Source organism: Ylistrum balloti, unplaced genomic scaffold, assembly GCF_031769215.1.
Source record: "Ylistrum balloti isolate Yb309-2 unplaced genomic scaffold, AGI_CSIRO_Ybal_v1 Utg371044, whole genome shotgun sequence".
NCBI lineage: Eukaryota > Metazoa > Mollusca > Bivalvia > Pectinida > Pectinidae > Ylistrum > Ylistrum balloti.
This window is the reverse complement of record NW_026782578.1, coordinates 121,134-148,677: the sequence shown is the minus strand read 5'-3', so window position 1 is coordinate 148,677 and position 27,544 is coordinate 121,134. Positions and strand designations below refer to the sequence as shown.

The 27,544-nt window shown below is 37.2% G+C and overlaps 2 protein-coding genes across 2 annotated transcripts; both read left to right on the top strand.

Moving 5' to 3' along the window:
* The first annotated feature begins 3,865 nt into the window (after positions 1-3,865).
* LOC132560287 (alpha-(1,3)-fucosyltransferase C-like) lies at positions 3,866-6,370 on the top strand. Its single transcript, XM_060224952.1, has 2 exons — positions 3,866-3,889; positions 5,309-6,370. The coding sequence occupies exons 1-2, from the start codon at positions 3,866-3,868 to the stop codon at positions 6,368-6,370; spliced, it is 1,086 nt and encodes a 361-aa protein (XP_060080935.1).
* Positions 6,371-9,523: 3,153 nt separating this feature from the next.
* On the top strand, positions 9,524-10,462 carry LOC132560286 (uncharacterized). The gene has a single exon (XM_060224951.1). It carries the CDS (start codon positions 9,524-9,526, stop codon positions 10,460-10,462), a length of 939 nt encoding a protein of 312 aa, XP_060080934.1.
* The last annotated feature ends 17,082 nt before the right edge of the window (positions 10,463-27,544 follow it).

The window sequence follows — 27,544 nt, the reverse complement described above, 5'->3', positions numbered from 1 at the left end:
TACGATCCTGAGACACAGCACCTACAAGGGGACAAATGCAGGCCAGTATGAGGGACAGAAGTTAGCATGTGAACGTAAGTGAAGGGATAAATCTGCTGTTTTTATCCCCTCATTGTTGTCACATGATTTAGTTTTTTTCTGTTTATGTGTTTCAGCTTACATTCCCTCTACATGTTATATTGTGTGCTCACTGCTACTAAACAGCTAAACTTTTTACTTATGTCACAGTCCCTAAAGTTGATCTTAGTAAAAAATTGATATGGAAAAATATTTCTTTTGATTTCTCATTACTATAGAGAGTCAAGGTCTCAAGATGATCCAAAGTTTAAGTTTCCGTATTTAAACTTAAATCATAACATAATAATACATAGGTTGATTTGAAAATAACGATATAGAAAAGTCAGTCATTCTGATAATAATGCCATTTATTAACAGGAAAAAACCTTAGCTAGAAAAAAATCAATAATAGAAAATGTACCCTAATCATCATAAAAAGTGAAAATAGGTCCATAGTTTTTCATAATTGCAATTAAGGAGGGAAACCCCCATACTGAAGAAAATATCCAGAATATTTTATAATATATAGATAATATAGCAAATGACTGTGTCTAATGGATTCCTGATTATAACCGTACCGATGATAGAAAAACTACATCTGATATGATGAAGATTAGTTGACAGAAATTTATTTTAAGGTTTTAAAACGAAAGAGAGGCTGAAAATATACTAACTACAACTGATAGGTAAATAAATTCCTCATCTTGTCCTGTGAGATTGATACAGGTGTTACATAATTTATTCATATTTAATTACAACTATTATTTCTAAAGTGAAAACTTGAGTCAATCTACAGGCAAACTATGCCAGGACAACTGAATGTATATGCCTGTTACAAAATGGCATACAAATTCAATATAAAAAGTGAAGTATTTAAAACATTTCATCACCACAGTACACATCATTAAGTTTACTTGAATAGTTTTAAATTATTCCTGGGGAGAGAAATGTTCAGCCATTTCAGCAATCATTGGCTCCTGAAAGTTAACTAACATTGAACACACTTGAAAATTTTTGTACTGATGTGTCTAAACTGCTGAGGTATGTGGGAAAGAATTTCAAAGTTTTTGATTCTCTCATTGACTCTCTCTACATGAATTCGCGACCTAGCAATCTTCCGGCACACTTGGACCTCCGCAGGTGTATACTGTCCTTTGTCCTTTATAAAGGTGGAATGTTCAGGAGGACACTTTGGGGTAGTAAAGGGTAAATAGTAAAGCCCTTATCTGCAAGTATCATATCTCCTGGAGATAACTGAGCAAGCATGTTGCTGTGCTCTACAATGGCAACACCAGATGTGCTGCCAGGGTACAATTTACTTACATATACTACAGCTCCATTTGGAGCAACACCTGTAACAGACTTTACAGTGTGTCGGTTTTTGTGTGAGCTGTAAGTCTGGGACTGGGCTTTCATATCAAGGCCATGGACATCTTGTGTCACTTCCGTGGCATCAATAACTAGACGACAGCTACTGAAATCCCCCAAACTAGCAGGCATAGATGCTTTACATTTAAGTACTGAAGGGATATTATTTTCCATCATACCCTGAAAAAAAAAACCTCATGTAAAGTAAAGATATGTGTGGTCAGGATATTGTGTATTGTTGATTTACTCGTGCAAAAGCGCTCAGCAAGGTCAAGGAGAGGGGTATTCATCTTCAGTTTCATCAGGCACATAAGGAGCTGGTCTGATCTTGAGATGGAAATCGGGGTCCATCCATCCACATAGTTTAGAGGAAATCTTTTCAATGTTGCATCAATGATGAGAAATTTTCTCTGCCTTCAGTGATGTGTACATCAGCATCTACAGATAATGCATTTCTATGTAAAATCTTGTAAAAAAGTTTCAGGTTGTTACTTAATAGATCTTTCATTTTACACAAAGGTGCAGCTCCCTTTAAATGTATCAGGTTTTATTAGAATAAACCAGTATCTTATTTCATTAAATCTTGTCAGAAAAGATTATAATATTTTATTTGATCAATTGTAAATCGGTGTCTCTTTGCCTTCAGTATTCATTAAAATAAATCAGTGTCTTATTTCATTAAACCATGTGGGATCAGATTGAAATAAGATATGTTTTGTATACCTTGCTTTCGTTATTAATGATTTGATCAAGTGTAAATGGGTGTTTCTTCGTCTTCAGATCTGTTATTTCTCTCTCAAGATCAGTAACATGTACTTGCAGTTCCTGAATTAAACCATTGATTATGTTACAGGTACCATCCTGTATAATACATTATTCAAGACATTAAAAAAATGCAAATTGAATTTTTATTAAATTACATTACTTTCATAGTGAAAATCTTTTTTGATAAACAAATCTTATTTTAGATTTTTATGTGGAAAGTTATAATGTTCTAATTAAAAGTCATTTATTTTCAATAAATAGAATGATATTTTTCCTTCGATATTTTTCACAATCTTGTATCTGCATGGCATAAAGTTTAGGAAGCTACCCTTCTGTTTTTCCAATTCTGGTATTACCACAAATAACGGGAAATAAGATATTCCATTTTGAAATTCACTTCGTGTTTATTAAGACTTACATATCACACATCGAAACATTCAAATAAATAATCTCGTTTAACATGACTACTTAAAGAATAATCCGCCTATTATTCTAATTTAACCGATACCGGGGTCGAACGCAAGACTCATGCTGCATATGATGGAAAGTATATCTTTCTGTGTTTACCTGTTTTATAACAATTGATTTTTCACCTACAATTCTATGTTGCAGATAAATTTCCGTCCATAAATTGCTTTTTGACAATTTTAAAGAAAATAGTAATCTCGAAGTCTTCACCTAAATATTAACAGTAAAAAAGTATGGGGACAAAACGGGGTCTCCATTTACAGGTAACCTGAGTGAACGAACGAACTGTTCAATGAAATACCAACAGACCACGCCCTAAAGGTTTTTATGTCACCTGAGACAGTCTCATGATGGCCTATTGCGATCACCTTCCTCCCGCGCCGTGCGTCGTGCGTCCGTTAACAATTTAATATTTTCGACTTCTTCTCCTGGTAGCAGAAATCTTCCCAAGCCAAAGATGAAGAAAAATGATGAATTATCTAGTCCCCACTCCCAAGGGACCTGAGGGGCGGGCAATAAATGTTGACGGGGACCGTAATAATGGATGTTAAGCACGTAAGATAATAATGTTGACGGGGTCCGTAATAAAGGACGTTAAGCCCGTTAGATAATGAATGTTGACGGGGCCCGTAATAACGGACGTTCAGCACGTTAATTAATAAACATTGACATGATTCGTCTAGGATATGAGCACCGTATGCGCAATTCAATGCCGTAGTCGTCGAGACAAAACATGCATATCTGGTAAACATTCTACTTGTTTTAGCCGCGTGATTCTTCGAGATTCTTTACATGCATGTTGATGTATGTCATGTTCAGGTTTCCTTTGCAGAATACAGTTCTCCTATAGAAAGGCGGCTGTGCCGCTTTCTCACGTCCCGTATCTTCAAACCAAATTATTTTCCTACAATGTTATTTTAATTTTGTTCTTTGGATAGATACCTCAAGATGGATGTCAGCTGTGATGATCTATAGGTAACAAATCCATTCGGACGCCGGACAGACAAAAATAATATCCCGCTCCAAAGTCATACGGACAGATGTTAGTCAGGATACTTGGTTTAAAGGCGGAAAAATAGATGAACATTACAATCGGACACCAGACCGGTGAAAGGTGAACCTTACACTCGGCCGCAGACGGACAGAAGATAATCAACATTGTGCTCGAATGCCAAACCAGGAGTAGATACATTCCACACCGTAAAAAATGACTGACAACGCAGTGTTACAGGTAAGTCGGTAATATTGAATTGTTTACTAATAACAAGAAACCCAATGTGATTGCATAATATGTTTTACAGGAAATGTTAAGGCAGCAAGCTTGCAGTTTAACAGATTTCCTACAACATGATATTTGCTTTCCATCAGCCTTATTTATTCTAGAACGCTCGTTTTCATTACCAAAATATGTACAGGAAATAACAACTAAAGTTTGATATTTGCTCCACAGCCTTGACCTTTGGTAGTCTTGTGCACGTGATACATCACCTGTCTCCATTTACATTTGATAAGTTCATGTTAACAAAACAAATTACTAGTTTAAAGAGATAGAAAAAAACTAACCTTGACATTTGACCTTGGATCTCACTATAACCTTTACCTTAACTGTTATTAAAATGACTTCAGTTTTTGTTTACAGCAATATTTCTTGCGTAACTCTAACCAAATAAAGAAATTGCTTGTATGTACTATACATAAAGTTATATGTCTTATTTGATATTTGACCAATAAAATTCGGAATTTATGTATAGGATATGTGGCGTTCTACTGTACATGTTTTGAATCGAAATGCCCATCATCAAACATAGTTTGGTATCAAGATTTTAAAATTTACCAAATGGATGAACAGCGCTGACTGGCATTTGCGATTATTCCAGCGTCAGCATGCCATTCTATGTAGCTTTAAAACATCCATCTATGAATGGTGTAAGAGCACATAACCATACACGTACACATATGCAACACATAACCATACACGCACATATATGCAACACATAACCATACACGTACATATATGCAACACATAACCATACACGTACATATATACAACACATAACCATACACGTACATATATGCAACATATAACCATACACGTACATATATGTAACCATGCAATATGCACATAACCATACACGCATATATGCAACACATAACCATACACGTACATATATGCAACATATAACCATACACGTACATATATGCAACACATAACCATACACGTACATATATGCAACACAGAAATTATTATAATTACTTCTAGAGACACATGGAGGAGCTGTCCTTCTTACAAACATATATTGTATGTATTTATGTCGAATGTCTTAGCGAAAGCTTACGTTAGTAATATTAGTTATTTTTACCATGTTCTATCCGAGTTCTCCTAACTGGATTAGTATAGATAAACTCGGATAAGATCATCTTACTACCTATACATAAATTCTGAATTTTATTGGCTAAACGAAGTTATTTTAATGTGAAAATAGCTTTCATTGGCAATATGGACCAGAAAATGCAAAATGTCGATTGTGTTTAGACACCCCCTGAATTACACTTTTAGAGACCCCAGTGTCCACATGACATATCGAAGATAAATAATCATTGGTAATGTGTGATATGTTGTGACTAATCATCATCTTCTTTTCTTTCACAGACCAGAAAGTATGTTCTGTATTATGGGCTGTCATTGTTTGTCCTGATCGGGTTTATTGGCTTCTTCTACATTGACGCACAGAAACGATCCTGGATTTCACTGATACCAGCTGAAGTAGGCTTTAGATATATCGGGTACAGTTCGGAAAAGAATGACACCAATCTTACAACAGAAACTGTTAAATACGTCCTATATTGGAATGTTCCACTGTCGGGAGGTTTGGAAATGTTCAATGACTGTGACTACAAATGTGAGTTGACAACAGATAAATCAAAGATGGCTTCTCAGAATGCCGTGATATTCCACACTCCATACTTGGGAGGAAATGTTCCTGCTAAATCTCGCGGTCAAGTATGGGTTTATTACGGCGTCGAACCGCCACCTATAAGTCATAATTTGAAGAGATGGCAGCGGGTGTTCAATTGGACAATTAATTACCGTCGAGACTCCGACATATTGTCTCGGTATGGCTCATTCGAGAGCAAACATTTAAACTCTAGAAACAGAAATGCAACTGATATAGGTGAACTGTCCATTCGAAAAAATATGACCGCAGCCTGGTTCGTCGGTAATTGTAATACACACGGAAGGCGGGAGACATATGTGAAAGTACTGCAGAAACACATGGATGTAAGCATTTATGGCCGATGTGGAAATCTGAGGTGTAAAGAAAAGGGGCGAGCGGCTAATTGGGGTGAAAACTGCCTACATAATGTAGAGAAGGATACACGCTACTACCTGTCCTTTGAAAACTCTCTTTGTCGCGATTATATGACAGAGAAAGCTTTTAAAGTCTTCAAAACGCATTCGTTGGTTCCTGTTGTTCGCGGGGGAGCAAACTATTCTATGTACCTCCCTTCGGATACTTTTATCGACAGCTCTAGATTTAAAGATGCTACAGATTTATCTAAATACTTAGTTAAGATGAAAACTGATAAAACAGCTTTCACTCGTTTATTCGAAAATCGAAATCGATACCAGACAAAGTACAACGATAACTGGGGATCGAAACCATTCTGTGAGATATGTAGAAGACTACATAATCCTGAAAAATATTTATGAGGATGTATCGGTCTGGGTTAGAGGAACAGGCGACACGGCGTCTTGCAGGAAGCCTACTGACCTCACGTAATCTATTTAAAACTATAATTTGAACATAAATGTTGTTTAAAACAGAAATTTTACTTACGTATGCACAGTAATGAAATTAACGTACAGCAAAGAAAACCAAACAGCTAGATACAGTCGAATTACAAATATTGCGATGGTGTACAGAGCTAGTTACTAATTAATCAAAAGTCAGAACTTATCTTTTTGTGGAAATCCTCCAAATCAAGAGGAATTCATAGATTGTTCAGAAAACAGGCTATCTGAAGAATACTCCAAGAATTGTTTCCTCACTGGGTATATATAAGTGCAAGTCCACATGGCACTATCACTAAATCACTGTAAAACTCCACACTTCACAGACTGAAGTCTCAAATTTAGCTCACCCAAGGCGTTAATACTTGAAAAGGCAGCTCAGGCTCAGTTCCATCAGGTTTATATACACTAAAGGTTTCTAGGTTTCTAGAAAGGAACTTTCTAGATAATTCTAGACTGGCAGGTACCTAGCTTGTTTACATTTGTCTTTAGAAACATCCGGAAACATAAAAGTAATTCTAATAACCGAGCTTTCTAGATTTTGAAACTTCCGGAAGCACACAGGTCATTCTATTAACCGAGCTTTCTAGAAAAATCTGTCTACTATCTACACATATTGTGACAAATTATTAAAACAAGTTTTTTTAATGAAAACAATCAATATGATATAATGAATGTAAACACAGCACATCTGAATTTGGATTAATACACAGCATTTATATACAACAACAGTAATGCACTATATCGGCTAGAAACTGATTCCAGCCCTCAATGTGTTACGGAGAGGCCATTTTGTCCAGCTGTATCACGAGATTACATTTAACATTAAATTTTGAGTACACATTTCAACAAATTTGTATTCTTTTTCTTTATACACATTTTTACGTCCTCCAGGCATGATTTGAGATCCAATCAGTCCATCCTCGATTGCCAGTGTTTTGCAATGTCTCATTGATTGTTTCTACGGAGGTCCAAAGATGACTATTTCATGGCTCATTTCTGCTTCGAATTAATTAGTATAATTCCAATAATGTTTATGGGTTTCTTTATATCTGGTAGCTCCCGGGAACTTTCCCTAGAGGCCAACTTTTTTTTTTAATTTTAATTTTTTTTGCACATTTTTCAACATGAATGACATTACAAAAAACACACAATGGCATATACCCACACAATCACACAGATCAATACCATCCATCATCATCGTGAAACCTGGTGATGACAAAATCATGATCATCATCATCAGCAGCATCATCTTCATCGTCATCAATATCATCACATCATCATCGTCATCAATCATCATCATCATCATCATCATCATCATCATCATCATCATCATCATCATCATCATCAACATATATACACTGCCAATATTATATTTGATTATGTACACATACACCCACACATACACTCACCATAAACCACGCATGCACACACACACACATTAGGAGAGAGAGAGAGAGAGAGAGAGAGAGAGAGAGAGAGAGAGAGAGAGGGGGGGGGGGGGGGGGGGGGGGGGAAGACAAGAAATGATGATATTTTTGTTGTACAATTGCAAAAACTACTTATTTGAAACTACTAATATGTGCTTCTAAAATATTCGGCTAAGACAGGGGCATCAAGAGATCATGAGTAGTAAAAATTTAAAATTGAATTGTGGAATTTGAAAGACTACAGGTTAAGTAATTTCTCCCATTTTTTCCATTCGTTATCAAATTGTTGTTTTTCTTTGTCCTCTTTACCTTTTACAATATATTTCTGGATTGAATAGTTTTCTTTAATTATATTTATAAGAACATTTATATTTAGAGAGTTGTGAAAGCATCTCATTCTATAAATGTACTGTTTTATGATTATGACAATTTCATTGTCAACACGATTACTGGGAAGAGAGTTCTGAAAGAGAAAGCCAAAAATAAACGATTTTTTGTTTACCGAGAAAGGGATTAATAAAGCTTCTAATAATGTTTTAAAGCACTGAAGTAAGTTTTGAACTTCCTGGCACTCCCATAGAACATGGGTAATTGTCTCAGTTTCAGTATTACAGAAAACACAGAGAGGGGAGATAACTAGTCCTAGTTTGAAAAGTAAAGAATTGGTTACCAAGATGTAATGGGTTACTCTGTACTGAAACCATTGACGTTTTGCACTGTTTGTCACCTGGAATGGGATTCTATGATGCCTAGTCCATGATGAGTGGTCAATATCGTCTAACAGTGAGTTCCATTTTTTGGTGCCTGTTGGAATCAATTCTGATTTATTTAAAAGATTATAAAATAATTTTGAACCTTTTCTATCTCTAAAGAAAATCTGTAAGTTAATTGGTATGTATGGGTAAGTTATATTAAGTACTTTATGTGTATCGTATGAGGAGACATATTTTTTTATAGCCGAGACCAGACCATGATACTCTAGAAAATTAGTGTTTATTCTATATTTCTGAATAAATTCATCAAATGGGTAAAATGTGCCAGTTTCTGAGTTTTTCATCAAATAATTTATGATTATTATGTTACTTTTATACCATTTTTTAAGGAATAGTGTTTTACCTCAACAAGAATTTTACTATTATACCAAATTGGAACTTTAATTAAGTTTTCCTGAAAGTCTTTAATATTATATTTTAACTGCACTTTATACCAGGCATTTAGAACATCCTGCCAAAATTTATTTTTACACTTGTTTATACAAAGCTTTATATATTCAGTACCACTAACAGCAAGAAGATCTGTATCAATATATGACATTAGTATTGCTTGCCATTTCTCTGTTTTTTGGTAAAGTCTCCTAATCCAGGTGAGTTTTAATGCTTGTATGAAAGCAGTGAGGTTAACCATTTTTAATCCACCACTGGTGTGTGACAGAGGTCATTTTTCATCTCAATGCCTCCGCTAGGAATCGAACCCTTGACCCCTAACTTACTAGTCTGACGCTCAATCAATCGAGCTAAAGAGAAGTTCTCTCTAGCCGAGTGGTATATTGCGGCTAGTATTTTACCAGGTTTTTTTTTTTTTTTTTTTTTAGTTATTCAACTTGTGTGTTTTTGTACAATTTCTCGTGCATTATTCACCATGGATGGAGACAAAATTGGTCCAAGCATTCCAGGATCTAGGTGTTACTCCCAGGTGTGATAGCGCTGAGGACTTCAAGCAGTGGATGGCTGGATATGTGAAGCAGCTAGGTGAGGTTAAAGATGAGAAGAAGGATGTTGAGCGCCTAATCGTTACCCAGAATGCCAGATTACCACCATTCAGCGGAGATCCTACAGTGAAGGGGGAGACAACCTACGATCTTTGGCGTTATGAAGTGGAATGTTTGAGGAAGGACAAGACTATCACACCTGAGGCATTAGGACAGCTAGTTAGAAGATCCCTTAGAGGTAATGCTGGTAAGGTGGCCATGCGACTCGGCACAGATGCTTCTATTGCTGATTTACTAAGACAGGTGGAGTGTAATTATGGTGTCGTTGAGGATCAGGAGGCTCTGATGGGCAAGTTTTACAATGCCAGACAAGAAGAGACTGAGGATGTTGCAACATGGGGATATCGTCTCGAGGACTTGCTGACGAAGGCTACTAGGATGGAGCCACTTCCTACAGTTAGACGTAACCAGATGTTACACAGCAGGATCTGGAAAGGTCTTAGACCTAATTTGAAGGATCGTTCCGCAGCAAAGTATGACCTGTGTGCTGTCTACGAAGACTTCAAAGTGGAATTGAGGAGGATAGAGTCAGAGGTGAATGCAGATAAGAGGAAGATGGCTACTGTCAAGGTGGCTTGTGGTGATATGCCTTCTCCCGATGATCAACGATATGAGAAGTTGGAAGGAATGATAAAACAACTTACCTCAGAAGTCCGGGTGTTGAAGTCCAGCAACAGTAAGCCACCGAAACCCAAGCCTCAACAGCATCAGCATCAACAGCAGCAACACAAGCAGCAACAGAGACAGAATTTCCCGCAACAAGACTTCCAGGGAGATGCTGCAGAAGGATATACAGATGAACCTGAGTGCTAGCGCTGTGGACAACTTGGTCACTTACAGTATGGCTGTAGAGTGCGACTGGATCATATCAGGAGACCTAACTTTAGGAGGTCAGGACCTCGTGGACATCAGCAGCAGCATTTAAATGGACAGGGACCAATGGGGAGGGGACACCATTAGGTCAAACAGTACAGAGTCCCAACAAAGATATTTGTCAGGAAAGTGGTGGATTGATTGGATCAGCCAATGAAGTCCAGATTTATGTTGATGGAAACGAGACTCGTGCACTGTTAGACACAGGCTCCACAGTATCGACGGTTGCCAAGTCTTACTATGACTCGAAGCTGTCCCATATTCCTATACAGCCATTAACTTGTGTACTCAACATTGGGTGTGCGGATGGACAATCTCTACCATATGTAGGATTTATAGAGACAACTATAGCTGCTACAGGACTGGCAGGAAGGACATTACAGGACTGTGTTTTACTGGTTGTTCCGGATAGTCCGTACAATTCCAGAGTGCCTTTACTTATAGGAACCAACATCCTCTCAGTTCTTTTGGAGGTTTGTCGTCAACAGCATGGTGTTCGATTCCTACAGGAAGCTGATCTACATACGCCATGGTTCCTAGCGTTTAAATGTCTAAGTTTGATGGAAAAGGACCTAGCGAGGAACAATTTCAGACTTGGGATTGTGAGAAGTTCGGAAGAGAAGAACATCAGTGTACCACCCAACAGTTCTGTGATTGTCAAGTCGTATGTTGATAAGGAGATGCCATATCATCCTACCTGTGCCCTATTACAGCCAGCAAAGGACTGCATCACATCTCAGCCGGACTTGGACTTGAACCCTGCTATGATCAACTATCACTACAAAGGTAATAGGAGTCTACGGGTTCAGCTATTTAACATGTCCACTCACACCATGGTCATCGCACCTCGAGCTGTTCTCTGTGAGATTACTCCAGTCAACATGGAGGATAAAGAAGAAATTATAATCTGTATGATTTTTGTTTTTTTTTTGTTTTGTTTTTTGACGACACCAAAGATATCCGGAATTCCGGTCCGGCATAACGTCAGAATACTACTTCCGGTTTCCGGCATCACTAGTCATAAAGGTTCGAGCAGGGCAGAAATGTTGACAGAGATCGATTTTAGCGGTATAAGTACACTAGAGGAATGTAGAAGGGGTGATCGGAATGTAGGTGGATTGGATGCTTCTCTCTGGCACAGTATCATTAGCACAGCTAAGTTAACTCATGGTTAATTTAAAAGTTCTGTCTATGAATGTAAGGGGTTTGTACTCTGATCAACATAAAAGACGGGATGTGTTCCATTGGTTGAAACAAAAAAGAGCAGATATTGTTTGTTTACAGGAAACTCATTGTACTAATGAAGTTGAAAAAATTATGGGAAAGGGAGTGGGGGTATCAGTGTGTTTTCAATAATATGAACTCTAGATCTGCAGGTGTGGCTATTTTGTTCAGAAATACATTTAGTTACACTATACATGGTAGTAGATTAGACCCAGTAGGTAGGTTTATTATTTTGGATATGTCTATTAATACTAATAGGCTAATACTGACATGTATATATGGGCCCAACCTAGATAAACCTCAGTTTTTTGAAAACATTAGTGAAATGTTGAAAACTTGGGAAGGGTATCCTATGATTATATGTGGGGATTGGAATACAGTTCTGGACAGGGATATGGACACTCATAATATTGTAAGAAATAACAACCCTAAATGTCAGTTAAGCATTCATAATATTATAAATAGTTTTGATCTTGTTGATCCTTGGAGGAATTTTTATCCAGAACAAAAAACTTTCACTTGGAGGCAAAAAACACCTATCCGGCAAAGCAGATTAGATTATTTTTTAACTACAAGTGATATTTTTACAAAAAATTAAAGCCACGGCTATTCTTCCAGGTTACAGAACTGATCATTCGTGTATTTCTTTAGAACTAAATCTAGACAATATACAAAGGGGAAGGGGATATTGGAAGCACAACATCAAACTGTTAGGGGAAGCAGAATATGTCAGGCAGGTTAAAAACTGTATTAATGAAACTATAGATGAGTACATCACAACTGGGGACAAACAGAATCTTGAGTTCACCACTTTTCGGATAAATGGCCAATTATTATTTGAAATATTAAAAATGAAAATACGTACACTAACTATTTCTTTCTCTGTACATAAGGTTGAGAATAGAAAAAGACAGGAGAAAGCTCTAGTGAGTGATATTATCAAATTAGAAGAAATTATTAATAAATACCCCTCTATAGACTCTTACAGAATTGGAAAACAAAAAAACAGACATTGGAAGAAATTCGTAGGGATAAGATAAAGGGTGTTATGTTCAGATCTAAAGCATCATGGTATGAAGATGGTGAGAAAAATACCAATTACTTTTGCAATTTAGAAAAAAGAAATTACATTAACAAAACTATTTCTGAACTAATTACAGAGTCCGGTAATGTTCTTGATGATGTGGAGGATATTTTACAGGAGGACGGTGATCTATACAAATCTGACAGAGGGCCACAGGGTATTGATAACTCAGATTTTTTTAATCATACAGTTAAGTTGAATGAAGGACAGAAAAGGAGTTGTGAGGGATTACTGAATTTAGATGAATTGGCAAAAGCTCTTAAACACATGGATAATGGGAAGAGTCCAGGGTCAGATGGGTTTGGGGCAGAATTTTACAAATTTTTTTGGCGTGATTTAGGAACTCTGCTTTGTAGGTCAGTAAATTATGCATATGAAAATGGGAAACTCTCAGACTTTCAATGTCAAGGTATTATTACATGCTTGCCAAAAGAGGGAAGGGATAGAAGGTATATAAAAAATTGGAGACCCATATCGTTACTAAATGTTGATTATAAAATAGCAGCTGCTGCAATTGCAAATAGGATTAAGCCATTATTACCGGATATCATTAGCAATACTCAAACTGGGTTCATTAAGGGTAGGTTTATTGGGGAAAACACTAGACACTAGATTTAATGCAGCTCTTGGAAGAAAAAAATAAGCCTGGACTATTGTATCTAATTGATTTCGAAAAAGCATTTGATTCGATAGAATGGGATTTCATTGATAAGGCCATGGAAAGTTTTAATTTCGGGGAATCTATTAGAAAATGGTTTAGAGTTTTATATAAGGATTCAAAAAGTTGTGTAATTAATAATGGTCATCTGTCAAACTTCTTCAGTCTTCACCGTGGTTGTCGCCAAGGCGACCCATTGTCACCATATATTTTTATTATAGGTGTTGAAATTTTATCTATATCTCTAAAAACTAATCCTGATGTTAAACCTCTACAGATAGGTGGTAAAACTTTCCTCCTAGGTCAGTATGCAGATGATGCATATCTTTTACTAGATGGCTCAAGTCAATCATTGTATGCAACTGTTGAAGTACTAAGGTTATTTGCTGTCATATCAGGTCTGAAAATTAATGTTTTAAAATCTAATGTTTATTGGTTAGGTAGCAAAAAGTTTTCAGAACAAAAAATCTGTGAAGATCTTAACCTGTCATGGTCTACAAGGAACTTCAAACTGTTAGGAATAGTTTTCTCTCTGAACTTGGAAGATATGGAAAGATTGAACTATTCTAATAAATTAAAAGACACTGAACGTAAATTGAAATTCTGGACCAAAAGAGATCTTTCTTTACTTGGCAGAATAACAGTGGTAAAATCAATAATCATTCCTACATATGTACATATCTTCAGCTCGATCCCAAACCCGTCATCAAAAATTTTAACTCAGCTTAATAGCATACTGTACAAGTTTATATGGAATTATAAAGTTGAAAAAAATTAAGAGAGATACTTTGATTGGTTTACTTGAAGTTGGAGGCCTAAAAATGACTCATATTATTTCTTTTATCAAATACTTGAAATTGAAATGGTTAAAAAGATTACTGGAAAATGAATCAGTACCATGGAAAACTTTAGTTCCAGATATTTTGAAACTTGATCCAAACATTGCTTTTCAGCTGAACTCACACTCTCTTGAAAATATAGGAAAACATATTAAGAACAAGTTTTGGAAAGATGTCATATTTGCCTTAGCAGAGATCCAAAATGAGTCTCATAGTCTAGAAGAATATCTAAATGAAGATTTAATTAACCTACTACCACACAACAAAATGTACCTGGGTATCAGCTGGAAACGGTTTGGCTTTAGTAAAATAAAGGATCTTTTTCAGAATGGTAATTTAAAAAGATATCAGGATGTTCAGGATATTTCAAATTTAGGATTTTTGCAATTTTATTCTCTTGTAAACAAAATTAATCAGAGGTGGAAAGATGAATATAGAAGAAGGAGTTTTTTGGGGGAAAATATAGAATTGTGTGAAACTACCAATGTAATTCATAAAATAAAGACCTCTCCATGCTTGAAATTTATTTACAAAATCTTCTTGGATAAAAAGTTTATTAATCCATTCACGAGTCAGGATAAATGGAGAGCCAAATTAGATCTAAGGGAAAATTTCATATTTGATACTTATGCTTCTGTTTTTCAATATACTAGAGAAACTAAACTACAGGCCTTTCAGTATAAGATACATCACAGAATTTTACCTACTAAGTCCTTTTTATTTAAAATCGATATAGAACAAGATAATTTATGTTCATTCTGCAATAGAGAGGAAGAAACAGTGGAACACATTCTATACTATTGTTATTATACAAATGAATTATTAGAAGAATTTATTATGTGGTACTCTGAAAATGATAATACCCAGAATGATCTTGTAGTAAATGCCACTGATGTAATATTTGGTAATGCAAACTTTAGTCAAAGATTAAACCACTTCCTCTTAATGTTGAAATTTCACATTTATTCATGTAAATTTAAAAATAAACTACCATCCTTCCAAGCATGTAAACTGTATTTCACTCAGGTTTTGAAAGTAGAAAAATATATTGCAAAAAAACATAATTTATAATCAAAATTTCAAAATAAGTGGGGGATATTCACAATAATTCTAAACAATTAAAACAAATAATCCGTAATGTAAGAGAACTCTCCCCATACATCAATTTCATGCATTGTGTACAATAACGTACACGTTAAAATTTTTAAGATTATGTGTTCATTTATTATTTTTTACTTACACACTGTAAATAAATATGAAAGGGCTATGCAATGCAGTGTAAAAGATTTAATTAGCTGTTATCATTTATATATGATCTGTGTCAGAGGGGGCTTTAATCCAATCCATATGCAGTCAGCTCACTTTATTCATTTTCTAATCTAAAGAATTTAATATATTAATTTCCAATGGCGTTGCCAGTACATTGTATATCAGGGAATGGGTGGAAGACTGTGAAGTGTGAGTGAAAAAATGAATTAGTAAGTGTAATGAGCAATGATGAGTGAGTGTAAGGGAATGAATGAGGTACAAGTAAGGTAAAACTAACAGGTATTTATTCCTATCCAGATTTCATTCCATAGCCATTGTAATAAAATGAGTGTGAAAGGCTGTGTAAGTGAAATGTATGTAGTGATAGTGTGTGTGATGATAGATAGCCCTCCTGTGAGAGGACAACATGTTTGTACAGAGTCTGACCCCAGGGCCCCAACCCTGGCAGACCCTCATTAATTAAGTTTCTGGGGCATTAAAATCTTTCATCTAAAAAAAAAAAAAAAAAAGAGAAGATGTCGAGAGAGAAGAACTACGTCAACAGTTTGATGATATCTTGGAGAAGTTGGAGATTGGCTCCGATACCCTGTCAGAAGATAAGGTGGCAGAAGTACGGAACATCTTGGCAGGATTTGAAGATGTGTTCTCCCATAATGATGAGGACATAGGATTTTCATCGGCTGTCAAACATCACATCGTTTTGAGTAATCCTACACCATTTAAGCAGAGGCATCGACATATCCCTCCATCTATGTATGAAGAAGTTAGAAATCATCTTCATCAGCTGTCTAACACTGGAATCATTCGACCATCCCACAGTCCTTGGGCTTCGCCTATCGTTTTAGTACTTAAGAAGGATGGACAACTGAGGATGTATATAGATTTCAGGGAATTAAACAATCGGACTATTAAAGATTCTTATGCACTTCCAAGAATCGAGGAGATACTTGATGCTCTCACTGGTTCCAAATTCTTTACCGTTTTGGACATGAAATCAGGTTATCACCAGGTGGAAATTGCTGAAGCTGACAAGGAACGGACAGCGTTTACTGTTGGCCCGTTAGGCTTCTTTGAGTACAATAGGATGCCGTTCGGACTTAGCAACGCCCCGGCTATTTACCAAAGGCTAATGGAAGAGTGCCTAGGTGACCTGCATCTTCAGATTTGCCTGATCTACCTGGATGATTTGATCATCTTCTCTGACACCTATGAAGAACACCTAAGAAGAATAGAGAGGGTCTTGCAGAGATTGAGGGAATGTGGCCTCAAGCTTTCCCCGAAGAAGTGTAAGTTTCTACAGGACAAGGTAATATACTTAGGACACATGGTATCAGCAGAGGGAGTGTCACCAGACCCTGCTAAGCTAGAGAAGGTCATAAATTGGACTACACCCACCAGTCCAGAGGAAGTTCGTTCATTCTTGGGATTCGCTGGTTACTATCGCAAATTCATTAAGGATTTTGCCAAGATAGCCAAGCCGCTCACTGACTTACTTCCAGGTTGTGCCAAATCTAGGACAAAGACTGGGCGAAAGAAGAAACCGAAAACTACAGACCATCCATCATGGCATTGGGGCTTAGAGGAGGACACGGCATTCCAGGAGCTCAAGAAACGACTTACGTCGCCACCCATACTTGGATATGCCCAATATAAGCTACCTTTTGAGCTTCACACAGACGCTTGCAGTAAAGGACTAGGTGCGGTATTATACCAGCGACAGGACGATCAACTCCTAGTCATCAGTTACGCCAGTCGTGCACTCAGCAAATCGGAAAGGAACTATCCTGCGCATAAGCTGGAGTTTCTGGCTCTAAAATGGGCCATCACCGAGAAATTCCATGATTACCTGTACATGAGTAAATTCACAGTGCTGACGGATAACAACCCACTTACCTATGTCCTCACCTCAGCCAAATTAGATGCTACCAGTCATCGATGGTTGTCGGCATTAGCAGCGTTTTCCTTTGATATCAGGTACAGACCAGGAAAATCCAACACCGACGCAGACGCATTGTCTAGATTGCCAGACTCTGTTGAGGATTTCCAGGAAAAAATCTCAAGGGATAGTGTCAAAGCTGTATCTCAGTCATCAGTTACCTCAGCATATGTCAACTGTCTGTCGATGTCAGCTATAGCCGTGGATGTACTATTGGACGCCGAAGGTGGAATCATGGATGGAATGACTAACCGACAGTGGAGGCGAGCACAAACCCAGGATCCAGTATTGAAACCATGGATGGATGCTGTCATGAAGCATGTTCGTCTGAGACGTCAAAGTTTACCCATGACCCGTGACCATACCATGATGTATCGGAACTTCGACAGATTGCGACTCAAGCGTGGAGTGTAATACCGTGAGATAAACACTGATGGAGACAGAGGCAGACAAGAACAGCTGGTGCTGCCATCATCATTCATTGAGGGAGCTCTCAAGGGACTTCATGATGACATCGCTCACCCTGGAAAGGACAGAGTGTTATCCCTCCTCAAGGACAGATTTTACTGGCGTAGAATGACTCGAGATGCGGAGGAGTGGATAAGGAAGTGCCCTAGGTGTCTGCGAGCAAAGTCACCAGCCAACATAAGAGCCCCACTGGTCAGTATCCATACATCTCAACCCATGGAGATGTTATGCCTCGATTACCTTTCACTCGAACCATCAAAAGGGGGAATTGGAAACATTCTTGTCATAACGGACCACTTTACACGATACGCGCAAGCCATCCCAACTAGGAATCAAACAGCCAAAACAACTGCTGAAGCAATATTCAACAACTTTTTTGTACATTATGGCATACCACAGAAGGTCCATACAGATCAGGGAACCAACTTTGAGAGCGATCTGATAAAGGAGCTATGTTCAATTCTGGGAATGGAAAGATCACGGACAACACCCTATCATCCCATGGGAAATGGAACGACAGAAAGGTTCAACCGGACATTGTTAAACATGCTACGGACACTAGAGGAGAGCGGAAAGTGTGATTGGGCTCGTCACATTTCTTCCCTAGTACATGCGTATACCTGCACTCGCCACGATTCTACTGGATTTTCACCATTCCAACTCATGTTCGGTAGAGAACCCCGATTACCAGTAGACATTGCCTATGGCGTGGACAGGAATAACGATTCAACAACATCGCTTTCGGATTATGTGGACAACCTCAAGACAAGGTTAGAGGAGTCATACAAGCTAGCCTCATCATTTGCATACAAAGCGAAAGACAGACAGAAAGCACAGTACGACAAGAAAAAAAGAGGAGCTACTATACAGGTGAACGACAGAGTCCTTGTGAAGATCCTAGCTTTTGACATAACATAAACTTTCGGATATCTGGGAGGAGGAAGTGTACAAGGTCTTGGAACAATCGAATAAGGACATCCCTGTATATGTAGTTGAACCGGAGTCTGGAAAATGAAGGAAACGGACTCTGCACCGCAAAAATCTCCTTCCGATAGGTTCATTACCTGAACAACCAGAGGTTCCAGGGGATCGGCCCATACCGGCGAAACTCAAAACGAAGACTGTGTTGCCAGGTAGTGCTCCAGAGGAAGTTGAGACGCAAGACGAGAACAACGATGATGATGACGATGACTACTTTGCTTGCCACTATAAGGATATCAAGGATATTGATTCCCGGATCTCAGGAGGACCAGTACCTACTGATGAAACCCAGGAAGTGATCCCACCTCAGAACCCGGATGACGATCATGGTGTTGCTGAGGCGGTTGATGTTGTACGTCCATCTGGTGACGACCAGCTCTCCGGAGGGGATGGATCTTTAGGAGGGGGAGGACGAAAGGATGTGCAGGCTGATAGAGGTCTTCGACGAAGCACCAGACAACGAGCACCGCCTGCTTGGAAGAGATCTGGTGACTACGTATTTAGGCAACAGGCATCATCATCACAACAGGACACAACTTTGAGCTCTCGGATGGCATTGTTAGAGACGCTGGCACAGCAGAGTGTTTTAAGTAGAGTGTCACCGGATGTTGCTCAAGTTCTTGTCAACAGTATATTAGGACTTGTGTAATTTTTCACTTTTGACATTATTCCTGCAGATTTAATTATTGTATCTGTCACATTATTGTACCAGATGGAGATATTTTCATGTTTTTATATTTTGTACATTTTCTACATTATATTTTGGAATTTTGATAATTCTGAAATTTATGTATGATACCCCCTTAAGTGAATTTGTGCAATATTATTGATGATAGTATTGTCATAGTCTAGGGTGATAGATATTGTTCATGACGAGGACGTCATATTTCAAGTAAGGGGAGGATGTAACAAAGTGCAAATAATGATGTTTGATAATTTGTCTTGATTTTAAATTAAATTTAATGTTGCGCCGCGTTTATTGTGCTGTTTGCGTGTGTATGTGCGCTGCGTATGGTCGCTAGGCTGTGTACCTGTATACGTGTATGTTCGTACCTGTCACTTTTCTAACCTGTTTACTTATTCTATGGTTCTATATATAGGTGTTACCTCGTTTTGGTATAGCAGTCAGTGTCTTTGTTAGCTTTTGGCGCGGTTTTAGAGAGACATTTGTAGAGGAACTGCGCGGACGTGTTACACACAGTCCGGTTCTTCCTAATTTTTACTATTCTGTGAAGTCTTCCTGAAGATCATATATATGGTATGTACAACATTTAGTTGTCATATAATCTAATAATATATTTGGTTATTTTGAATTATTATTTATTATTGTCGTTTAATTCAATGGAACTACATAACGTTGGTATATTAATTTGTCCGAGGAAGATTAATATTGACATGAATACATTTATATTTGAGATTGTGAGATTACTAACCTGAATTATCTGAAATTATTAGGGCGTATTTATTTATTTCATTTTATTTTTCGTTCACATTATCACTAGTAAATAAGTTATGTCATACAATTAATTATGAGCTTGAGGAATCTGAATACTCTCTGGTTTCCCGAGACAAGGAACTTGGTATGTTCCCCTCAAACTATTTATGTGAATATAGTCCTATAGTATCAGAACCGATGGTCCATATTTCGTTTTCAAAACAGGAAAAGAACTAACGCTTTTAGACATTTTTACAATGATATGGCTATTTTGTTGACATTGATACCCAGTCGAATATTCCTACAAACTACACTTACTTTAATGATATAGATGATGTAACATGTGATGGAACATTGTATGTCTTGCAGGTCCTTGCTGCTGGGATTCTGTGTGTTGGTGACATTGCACAGCGCAGTACGCTACATCACCTCCACAGCATATACCGAAGAAACGATATGGACTTTGTATAGAAAAGTTGTCACCTCAAGTCAGACCCAATACATTCAGGCAGGTGAACCTGTCAACCATATTGCATTTATAAAGGTAGCTAAAGCAGGCAGTTCTACGGTTCAGAATATATTTCTACGTTACGGGGATGAAAAAAACCCTCACTTTTGCTTTACCAAAAAAAAGCCCACTGGGCCAACGTACATTAACATCTGAATACTTCTACCCACCACCGAAAAATGGAACTTACGATATAACTTGTGTACATATGAGGTACAACAGATCACAGTTCAGTAAAGCTCTACCAAATGATACTTTATATATAGGGACAATTAGGGAGCCATTTAGTCATTTTATCTCTAAAATAAGATTTAGTAATCCTGAAAAGATTCTAAAATTACCAGGAGATAATCCAGTTTTGAAATATTTGCAAGATGAACAAATTAGAAGGAAATCTGAGGGTTATTTTACTCAGTACCCTGTAATAAAATATCGTGGTACTTTGGATATCTTATGAAACTCTATGAGAAGCAGGATCAAAGGCAGGTAGATAGCTATTTACAAAAATTGGACAAAGAAATGGATATCATTCTAGTGTTGAAACTATTGGACGAATCTGTTGTATTGATGCGACGAATCCAAAACTGGGATTTGAGGCACGTTTTGTATGCTCAACTTCGCATCAACAGGAAGGAAGAGCCTCGATTTATGCTTGCATCAGATGTTGCCAAACTCCATAAAAGTTGTGCTTACTATGATTATCTACTGTATGAGTTTTTCTTACACAAATTAAAAGAAACTCTGAAAAGGCAACCGTCGGATTTTATGACGAACTCGTTTACTTCAGAAAAACTCGAACAAAATACATTAACTATTGTTTGGCTGTCATATCGAGCGATGTACTGAATACTAACCTTACGTTTGAGGGCAGTGCATGGAATAAGCCATTCGTCATCAAACCGAACGACTGTAAAAGACAGTATATTCACGATATTGTGTTTTTGAATATACTAAAACGAAAACAACTTGAATGGAATCTACTGTAGTCGTGAATATCAACGCATATATGATATATACTTAACATACAATATCATTGTAAGAATAAGTAGTCTGCTGGAGCGTGATGAGATCCAAAAAGCTGCATACAAACTACCCAAAGGCTGATGTATCAGTGTTTTCGTTCCCCGTCAGTCAACGCCGTGCCCATCACCTGAAGACAAGGAGGGATATGTTACCCAACTTCGGTCCAAGTATAAACTAATATATATAGGAAGACGTCCGTTTTGTCATGATACATATACTTAGTATATAATGTAAACTTTATTTATTTCACAACAATTGAGAAACAATCTTCTTGGTCCGGACTGAAGCGGGCGAGTGGTCTTATTGAGGGAGGAAACCGGAGTACTCAGAGAAAACCCACGTGGTGGGGTTGGTGACCCCGTACCTTTTCACGTCCGTTCCGGGAATCTAATCAGAGTTCACAGTGAGTGATACAGTTGTAAGTTCAGTGTGCGGCAAAAATCACATTTTAATACTTTTAATTGTTCAGATTCCAGCAAAGCTGTGAGTTAACTATGGCTGATACGGTCGGAAAATTACATTTTGGTGCGGTTGCGTGTTCAGTAACCATCACAGCTGTGAGTTCATAGTAACCGATTTGTAAGTTCAGTATCCAGCAACGATCTCATTTTAAAAAATATTGTTGATTGTTCAGAGTTTGTTGTGACCAATACAGTTGTATGATCACAATTTGTTATTTTGATTGTTCAGTGTCCAGCAGAGATCACATTTATTTACTGTTGAACATTCGGTGTGTCTAATAGACGTCCATATTTGATAGCTGCAAGATCACTTTCTTTAGTGTCGATTCTTGAGAGTGTTCAACACTGCTGTAAGTTCATATTGAAGAGAAAAGATGTATGATCACATTTATCACTGTTGATTATTCACAGAGTTTGACACAGCTATAAGTTCATATTGAACAGTACTGCAGTATGATAACATTCTGACATGTCGAACGTAACGTGATCAGCACAGATGCGAGTCAACAGCGTCCATTTAAGTATATGACAAAGCTTACAGCTTATATCATATACAATAGCGATTTGTTTCAGTTTTAAGTAAGTAGACTGAGTGAAGACAGCGTCATGTTTTTGTACACTCGTCACGGCGCATTAAAAATAAAGAAAAGAACTAAAAGAGGAAATATTTTACATATAATGACTGTTTCCAAAATACACTGCTTAGACATGATGGATATTTAGTGTTATTAGGGCTTTTCACCAAATGGTGAAAAGCCCTATTGTTTTTGTTATGTTTCTTATTATTATTATTATTATTTTTCTTCCGAACTTTGTGGGTTCGTAATCTTTTAAACGGTAAAGACCACACTTAATATGTATTGACTATATTATAGGTACATACTGGAAGGCAGTAGGTCAAAAATCCAATATGGCCGCCATGACGTCATAAGTTAAAAATTTTAAAACGGCAATATCTCGAAAACCGTTGATTATACAGAGTTTGTGCAATTATATTATTTGTAGAGAATTTCCTTATCTAAATTTTTGTCATGACATGTTATCAGAGAATATGTCGAATACAAAAGTTCGCTGTTGGGTAAAGTTTTCAAAATTTAACAAATTTTTTATTTTTTTTTCAATTTTGAACTTTGTTGAAATTTTCTTCTTCAGATCGATGCAGAATGTCCTTCCGATGAATTTAGTGTTTTCAGTTCTTCTGAAACATTTACCATTTCCGCTGTACGCCATTTTGAAAATTTCCTTTGATCTTTTAAAAATGCCGACAAATAGGAAAAACTCGTTCTAGATCAATATTGATGGGCTTTATTTTATCAAATTGTTACTGAGAATATTTCCCCAGATGTCTTCTACCATTTAGTGACATATTCAAATTCATCGGAAAAACAAAATGGCCGCCATGACGCCATATCCGATTTTACCTAAAATGCCGTAACTCAAGAACTGTTTCAGCTAGTGACCTCAGTTTTAATCATATTATGTAAAATAATAAGAAAACACTTTTCACAAGAAAAAAACTGGGTAGGGGTCAAAGTTCAAAAGTGTTATTTTAAGTTACCAAATTTGACAAACTTCTTCTCAAGTTCTGCAAAGCCTTGAGTCTTGATATTTCATGTGTAAGATGTCTGATCAATTATCTATCAAGTTTGTTAATATAAATGACCTTGACCCACTTTCAAGGTCACAGGGGTCAATTATGTAAAAATCGTTAAATGGTAATTTCTCCATTGTTAAGCTGCCAAAAGTCTTCAACTTTGGACATAAATATTCTGTGGACATTTCCTGTCGAGTGATATAAGAGAAACGCACCTCAAAATTCAACTTCCGGTTTGCGGTAGGGGGTCAAAGTTGAAAATTGTATTAAGGGTACCAATCTTTGAAAAATTTCTTCTCAAGTTCTGAAAGGCCTAGAGTATTTCACACATATGAAGCATATATAACTGGCAACGAAGTTTGATAACATAAATGACCAACATAAATGTCAAATTTCAAATATACAAAATAGGGTACCAGTGTTCAACAATCTTCTTGTCAAGTCTCACAAGGTCTAGAGAACTAATATTGGTGATATATTGATTATCAGATGTTACATTATAAGGCTTGCAAATATGAATAACCTTGACCGACATTCAAGGTCACAGGGGTCAAATATGTTTGAACCTTTAAAAAGTGTATTTCTTCGTAATTATGTAGTTATATCTCCTTAACGTTTCAAGATTTAAAGTTCATCTTTGGATATGTTGTACAGACTAACAAACAAGGAATCTTTCTTATATATTGTTATCAGGATAAATGTCAACTTCCGGTCAACTTGTCGCCAAAGAAGTGAAAAGCCCGCCAAATTGTTCACAACAATTTCTAGTTTTTATCATTCTTGTCAATGTGGAAACCGTGTTGTTTCAAGCTCTCATCAGAAAAATACTTGTTTCTGCGAAAGATTCTCCACAAAACACATCCTTTTCAATTCAGCAGTTACCGACTGATCTACTGATATCTTGTCTTTACTGAACACAAGCCTGACAAATTTCTAACACAACTATAGGCTACAAAGTACATTTGTGGTTACATTCTTGGAGTAGTCATATCTACAACATTTTCAAGGTACAGTCTTGTGATCTGTGTGTCGTTTTGGTAGCTGCCTGTATAAGTGGAAATTGTATTCTGATGAAGGATGTTCGGTTGTACCTGAAATTTCGCTGTGTATCAAATATAGGAGTCGATGAAGTGATAAGATCAAAGGAATACATGACAACACGCACCATTCACAAGTCCATCATATATGTTCAAGTTAGCAACGATTTCATATGGCATACCAAAAATTATTGGGGCATCATTTACAAGTCCATCAATTTGTCCCGCAGACATTTTCTTGTGCCTGCATTGGCTTTAACATCCTTAGGGATATTTCAAACAACCTTATCAAGTGCAGGCACTTTGAGTTTGTAACTAAAGTAAGATCAAATATGCCACTGTTGAAATCATCAACGTGTTTGCCAGTGTTGAATAGATGCGGTGCTTCTCCTGGATAAGGTACATCGGTAGGTTTAGTTATTCTTGATTTCAGAATTGTGAGAGCGTCTTGCGACAAGTTGCCGTTCTCTAGCGATTACATCCTTTAATTCATGAATAGTAAACAAAGGTTACAGTGGGACCCATGTGGTCTTCTATATCTGCAAATATCCACTTGTCCAAACTGATATAAATCACTTATAAGTATAATATTGACACTTCCAAATAATCATGTTTGATTTCCCTTAATTGTCTGGAGACATTTATGTTGAAGAGAAAGCATCTTATTTCCAACCATTGAGTCCTAATCTATGATAACAGTGGATAGATCTCTGTACTTGGCCCTTAGTGTGTTCAGAGTGTCTGAATCTACATGGTAGTTTTAATAACCATGATTTGGTAGGATCAGCATGTACAGTAGTATCATACATATTGTGTGCAGCTTATCAACTTGGAACGCCACAAAGACGAACTTTACAGTTATCTGGATTTTCAACCTCCTCTGAACAGAGATGCTCTTTTAATGCTTTATACAATGCTCTAGTGGTTCATCTTTTTTTCATTGTAATTCATGCAAGAAAAATTCTCTCTGCTTCATATGTAACATTTTCACACGTGCAAGATATTCTTAATTTGGTAAAAGAGAAGGATGATGTTCTATAAAGGGAATAGATTGTGATACACCAAGGTCAAGACCAATATCGTATTGTTGATGTTCAGCAATTTCAGGTTTGTAATATAAAAAATGTTTGCTCTCACGTGAACATGCTAGATTACTGCTGCAGTTTGGTGTTCTTTCTATGGCACTATTAAGTTCATCAGAATGATGTTTGTTTGGGGGGGGGGGGGGGGGGGTTTTTCTCTGTCAATTTTAACACAGGGGGGGGGGGGGGTTGCGTAGTTGATGGAAACACAACCATAACCTCTAGAGTTCTCTGTCAATCGTTTATTGTCGTATTTATTAACGTTGAAAGTCGAAACCCTGTAACGAAATAATACATAATATAATAATAATAATACTTAACTCACTCACGATCATAAACACTAGCCAGGTGCTTGCGTAACGATTTAACATATGCCGTCAACGATCCAGGCTTGTCGTTGGTTGATACGCCGAAGGCAAGATCTACAGGGAGGCGTGGATTTCTCCCAAACATAAGGAAGTATGGAGACTCTCCTGTAGAATCGTGGCGCGTACAGTTGTATGCATAAACCAATACAGCTGTGTGGGACTACCAGTCCTGCTTACGTTTACCAGACAACGTTCCCAGCATGCTAATAAGTGTCTTGTTAAAACGTTCACAGAGGCCATTCCCCATAGGATGGTACGGAGTGGTGTTAGACTTTTGGATCCCGGTAATAGCACATAACTGCGTCATCACATCTCCCATAAGGTTTGGGCCCTGATCCGAATGGATGCGCTTCGGTAGTCCATAATGTAACACGAAATGATTGAAGGCCTCTGCGGTAGCCCGGGCTTTCTGATCTTTTGTAGGGACAGCCACCGCGTACCTGGTGAAGTGGTCGGTGATGACAAGGATGCTGTCGAATCCGCCTTTAGATGTTTCTAAGCTGAGGAAGTCCAAACAAATAAGCTCCAGAGGCTGACTTGTCCTAATAGTGACTTACGACGATCTGTCATTGGTTGGGGTTGTCACAGTCCCAACCATAATTTTGTACATTTTATCTGTTTATGTGTATGAAATAATATCCCAGTTATTCTAAACATTTCGTACATGTATTTAATGAAATACTTTCGATAATATATAAACTAAATACTGTCTATCTATTTTTCTTAATAATTCCATGTAAAATATTTAATTACGGATTCTCTGGATCTGAGTTCTTAATATTTTATTTTAGTCTCGCGAGAAAGGAAATGTACATGTAAGCGACAGCAGCGGTGTAGATGTTGGGGTTAATCACTATGGTGACCGTCTTATTGATTTATGTAAAGCTTGCTGTTTACGTATTTTCAATGGAAGAGATAAAATAATTTCTCCAATGACTTCACACACTGCGGTCATAATGGAATGAGTGTTATTGACTATTTGTTTTTGAGTCCATCTTTATTTTCATTTGTTTGCCAGTTCATTGTTGGTAATTTCAATGTATTATCTGACCACG